At 29.9% G+C, this 5534-nt stretch overlaps 1 protein-coding gene across 1 annotated transcript; it reads right to left on the bottom strand.

The window, feature by feature from the left end:
• Positions 1-201: 201 nt before the first annotated feature.
• Positions 202-3420, bottom strand: LOC111911220 (GDSL esterase/lipase 6). Its single transcript, XM_023907000.3, has 4 exons — positions 3117-3420; positions 2757-2911; positions 746-1211; positions 202-665 (listed from the first exon to the last, which is right to left on the bottom strand). Exons 1-4 carry the CDS (start codon positions 3349-3351, stop codon positions 427-429), a joined length of 1095 nt encoding a protein of 364 aa, XP_023762768.1. The 5' UTR covers positions 3352-3420; the 3' UTR covers positions 202-426.
• Between the last annotated feature and the right edge of the window lie 2114 nt (positions 3421-5534).

The raw sequence follows: 5534 nt of genomic DNA, 5'->3' as shown, positions 1-5534 counted from the left end.
ACTATCCGACCCGTTCTACCCAAAACCCAAAAATTTTACCCGATCAACACCCCTACTGTAAACTATTCATAATCAACATGTTTATATGTATATTCTTTTCTTAATATTGTTGAATTACTGATTAATCATGTTTCTAAACTTTATTGAGCTGATGAAATACAAGGATTATTGTCTTGTGTTCATAATCCGAAAATAGAAGGTTATTATTATTTTTCATATCATATAAACAAAATTCATACAAGAAAATTATTAAATAACGCAAACATAAAATGCCTAAGCATTTATAGTTATTTGTTCATAATTTAAAACATACTCACGACAAAAGGGAACCTAAATATTACATGGCAACCCACATTATTCCTTTAAATATTATTGTTCAACTCAACGCCATCCATATAACCCATAAATACGTAAATAAAAATGGGTTTAAGAATGTGGCAAGGTTATGTTAGCCAAAGTCCTCAAGTTTATGGGTCGGATTGCATATCTGCCTCCAGACCATAAGGCTTTGGAGATAAGTTCATAAGTATGTTCACTTGGATGAAAATAATCCCAATAAAAGTACTCATTAGCATTTGAACACATCGTGTAACCTTTTTCACCACATTGCACTCGTCCTTTTAGGGGTCCAGCCCCACAACATGCCGAATTTACATTGGAAAACCCTATTAAAATTCCATAAGAAATCAAAATTTAGTAACAAATAATATAATTAGACGAATCATATTCAAAAAAATAGGTATACCATGTAGTTTTGGTCTAACACGCAACCTTTGTGCAGTGTTAAACACTTCTCCATAAACACCAATTGCACCACGATACTTTCTACGTATACTGTATACCAAACGTTCCAAGCCATAATTATAATATTTCGTCATTTTGTTTGCCCCAGCATAGCAACGATGAGTACTGGCATTTGGTAGGTTGATTCTGCCTGGAATACACCCCATTGGGCCAACTGAGAAAATTGCGATCTTACGAGCACCATGCTGGTAGATTATGTCAAGGAAATTGGCTGCTTCTCTCAACATGGAATCTACAAAAGCTATTGGCGATAGGGTTGACTTTTCGGGTGCTTGTAAGTAAGTAAAAATGTCATTTGAACCCGCTTCAAGGAAGAATATGGATTTTGAAATTTGATCTCTATGTAAATGTTTGTAATGAATAAGCTCTTGGAATTGTTGTAATTGGACTTCTAGTGGTGTAACCCCCTGCCCATCAAAATGATGCAAACGAAGTAAGGGAAGAAGATAGTTGTTCAAGCTAGTCTTTTTGACTAACAAAATGTTTCTAACAATGAGATTATGGGTTCAATCTTAGACTTGAAACTAGAGGTGACAAATTAAAATCACAAAACTAATCAACACTTTATTTGTCCTAAACAACTATTTTCAGTCTTACTTTCGTGTTTTTCACTGGTAATCATTTCTTGAAATTAGAGGTGACAAGTTAAATCCATTTAGACAGAATCGGAATATCGGATTAGTTCGTATTATTATTTGAAATTTACTTATCAAATAAATAAAATGGAAAAATAGATGATTCAATTAATATTTTAACAATAATAATAATCATGGAGACATTGAAATATACATGTGATATAAAGCAAAAATAAATCAATGGCCATATTTTCTCAATAGATAATAAAATAATATGATTTTTCTACACACGTAAATGAGGATTATGACGTAGCTGATCGGCAACTACCTGTTTTTAAATAGAAAATATGAAGTACAATTTTGCTATTAATAGTAACTCGTGAGTCGTGACTACTTTATCAGTGCACATAAAGAATTAAATAGAGATGGTATATCCAAAGTTCTTAAAATCTTTATCATAATGGTTACATATAATGATTGTATTCATAGGGATGGACAATTAGTATCAAATCCGACCCCATACCGGAATCAGTATCGATTTAAACATATAAGACGATACTCGGTATTTCAAAATCACAAGATTTGGGATTCGGTATCGGTGTTAGTACAAAAAACTGATACCATCCTTTGTACCGGTAATGTTAATTTAGTTCAGTACTCGATATTCTTTTGTTAACCTATTTCTGTATTTGAGATTCTCGAGTCGATACTAGTTTGGTATCGATTTCATCTCATGTTCATCCATATATGATCATAAATATCCCTTAGACATCGAGCCGATTATAATAGGATCATTTTTTTGGAAGGATCTGAGGTAGGATTTTAGAATCTCTCGTAAGATCGTTATTATTATATATATATTTTTTTAAATTTGAATATTTTTATCGAGTTAACAAAATGAATCAAATATGAACCATACAAATTTCCTTCTGAATTGATTATTGTTAAATTATGTATCGGAGTAATTCTCATGTTTTAAACTATTATTCCCATCTAATGGATGAATATATATATATATATATATATATATATATATATATATATATATATATATATATATATATATATATATATATATATATATATATATATATATATATATATATATATATATAATGTTTTAAACCGTTTTTGGTAGATCTTATGATTTGGATTTACAAAAACAATCATAATCCTACATAAGATCCTGAACTTAGTTTGAGTATACCACTACACAAGCACAAGTCATCCCAAGATATTATTTTTTTGACTCATTTGTTTATTTAAATTCTTGATTATAATGTCAACAGTTAGCTAAAAACACTAAAATATTATCTATGATCTTAAATTCGGTGACCACAGTGAAAGTAAACTAGCTAGAAAGGTTGATCATCTTACTGCATATTTGTTTGTCTCCGGCAATATTCCACTTCCGGCACTGGCGAAGTTGATTCCATGGGCCTGAACCGGAAAATGTTTCACAATTATACTTCCTAAATTTTTTCCATATAGCTTTTGGTATGGTTTTTGGAACTTGATCCCCATATGTTGTGCTGCATCATGTTGTTTAACCACAAATTAACATTAAATCCAAACATAAACCAACTCTAATCCAAATGATACCCTAAATACATGAAAATTGTTCTAAACTTGAAATTAAATTGTGTATTATTTGATATTTCATTTTAAAAAAAAAAAAAAAAATGTTGATGTGCCCAAGGAATAAAGGAAAATTATATAGACTAATAAAAGACTTACCTATGAAATCTGCGACAGTTCGACCATTGCTGAATCGTCCTGTTGGACGGTGAAAGAAAGTTGAACCATAAGGTGGAAAATTGGCTTGAATAGTGCAGTTCTTGATATAACGATTGTTACCAGGATCAAAAAGGGAGTCTCCAAAAATGATCAGTGACTTAACGTGGGCGTTAGCATATGCCGAAAACAAAAGAAACACACTTAGGAATATGACCAATTGTGGGAATCTCTCCATATTTTCAATCACACTTTGGTGCCAACTTTTAGAGAAATGGTATATGAATTTGAAGCTAAATAGACTTGAAGAAACTTGAAGAAGATGAACAAAAAATGTGACTAAAGAAGGGTAAAAAAAAGTGAGGAAAATGACGAAGGCAACGAAACCAAAAACATGAGAAAAGGGCACCAACAATTTGCTATTTTTAGCCTAATACATAAAAACAAATGTGACAAATTACGTATACTAGTAATGAACTTTAAAATCTTTATTAAAAATAAATAGCATATATTTTTTTTACTTATGATAACAACCAACTTGTTATATATATATATATATATATATATATATATATATATATATATATATATATATATATATATATATATATATATATATATATATATATATATATATATATATATATATATATATATATAGGGTTAGGTTATTTTGTTTTCAATATCTATTGTGTGCATCTATGATTGATTCTGGACCAATCATTTTAGTTATTTTAAGAAAGTAATTAATGCATATTACATGTTGAAGATATAATGAATATTAATTACATCTTCAGCATTTAATATGCATTAATTATTTTCTTAAAATAATTAAAATGATTTGTACATAATTAGTTATACATGCACGCAATAGATACTGAAAACATTTGAACCTATCATAGAAATATATATAATGTGTTGACATGGAACATTCTACAATTTCATTTTCAAAATTAATGTGAAAATAGTTATGGGTCCATAGTTGCTATACAAGCATCACCATTAGGTATAGAACACATTATTTTGATCATTGGCGTTTCTCAATTTTACGAGTCCTATAATATATTACATTAGAACAATTGTATAAATTACTATAATATAATTAATAAATATGTCTAGTTAAATATATATTTAATAACTTATAAAAGTAATAAACTAAATGTATATACAAGATAAAGTTTGTTACTCAATATGTTATTAACTTTTAAGTTTATCGTTGTATGTCTATATAAGATGAAGTTTGGCTTCGAGGATGGCGATGGAAGAGTATTGCCGTATGTACTTTCATATTTCTAAACGATTTAGGTTGTCTTTTGGAATGGAATTTGCATTCCTTGGAACAAACATTACCATTACGTTAAGATGTCTCACTTTTTTTAAGATAAAGTGACCAATTGCAATCGAAAGTCCTAAAGGATTAGAGGGAAATAAGTAAGAAAACTTTGAACAAAAGTTAATTATTATTATTATTATTATTATTATTATTATTATTATTATTATTTTTAGCCGATCTATAATTAGTATTTTTACCATTCTAATGTAAACACAATTCATTAGATTATTATATATATATATATATATATATATATATATATATATATATATATATATATATATATATATATATATATATATATATATATATATATATATATATAGATTAATTATGGGTTCTGAATTGTTCTTGAATTCTATTGGTCTTTTAATTTCATATTGGAAATTTGGTCCCTTAAATTCCAGGGAAATGGCTAGATACGTGTCTTTGACACGTGTTATGTTCTCCCCTCATCACTACCATTGTTTTCCACCCATCGAAATACTTCTAGAACCTTACGTAGAATACCACTGATTTACTCTCCATCTTCTCCAAACACGTACCTGTAAAAAGTCAACAGGCCTTCCACCCTCAGATGGGTTCACCGTCTATGCTTTTCTTTATCCTCCCTCGGTACACCGATCCACCACCTCGATTATCAACTTCTAATCCTCAGACTCTAACACTACCAATTTTCAATCCGGACTCCAACCACCTCTTTTCTCATGTCCACCGTCACCATAGGGAAGGATGGATTGCGATGGTTTCGCCTACCCGATATGGGTACTGTTCACTGGCTACGCTACCATCATTCTTCTCTAATTATCTTCCACCACAATCTCTGATCCTTCCCTAATTGATAAGCACACCAACAAATCGATAATCAAAACCGTTTCTCTTCGATCGTCGTTCCTCCCTTTTCATCGATTATGTTGTACTTTCTCCTGTCCACCAAGCCTTCAACTTTACTTCTTTCCAGTTTTAAACCCTAGACAGTCCAGGTAAAAGGATGAACCCTATTTTCGTTTCTTTTTATCATCAGAATTATTTTCATTCAAACATGATTATTGTTTATGTTGTGTTTTTGGTTGGTGGAAATGAGGCCA

This window comes from Lactuca sativa, chromosome 8, assembly GCF_002870075.4.
Source record: "Lactuca sativa cultivar Salinas chromosome 8, Lsat_Salinas_v11, whole genome shotgun sequence".
Taxonomy (NCBI): domain Eukaryota; kingdom Viridiplantae; phylum Streptophyta; class Magnoliopsida; order Asterales; family Asteraceae; genus Lactuca; species Lactuca sativa.
Note: the sequence above shows the minus strand (reverse complement) of the source record. Positions and strands in the feature narration are given on the sequence as shown.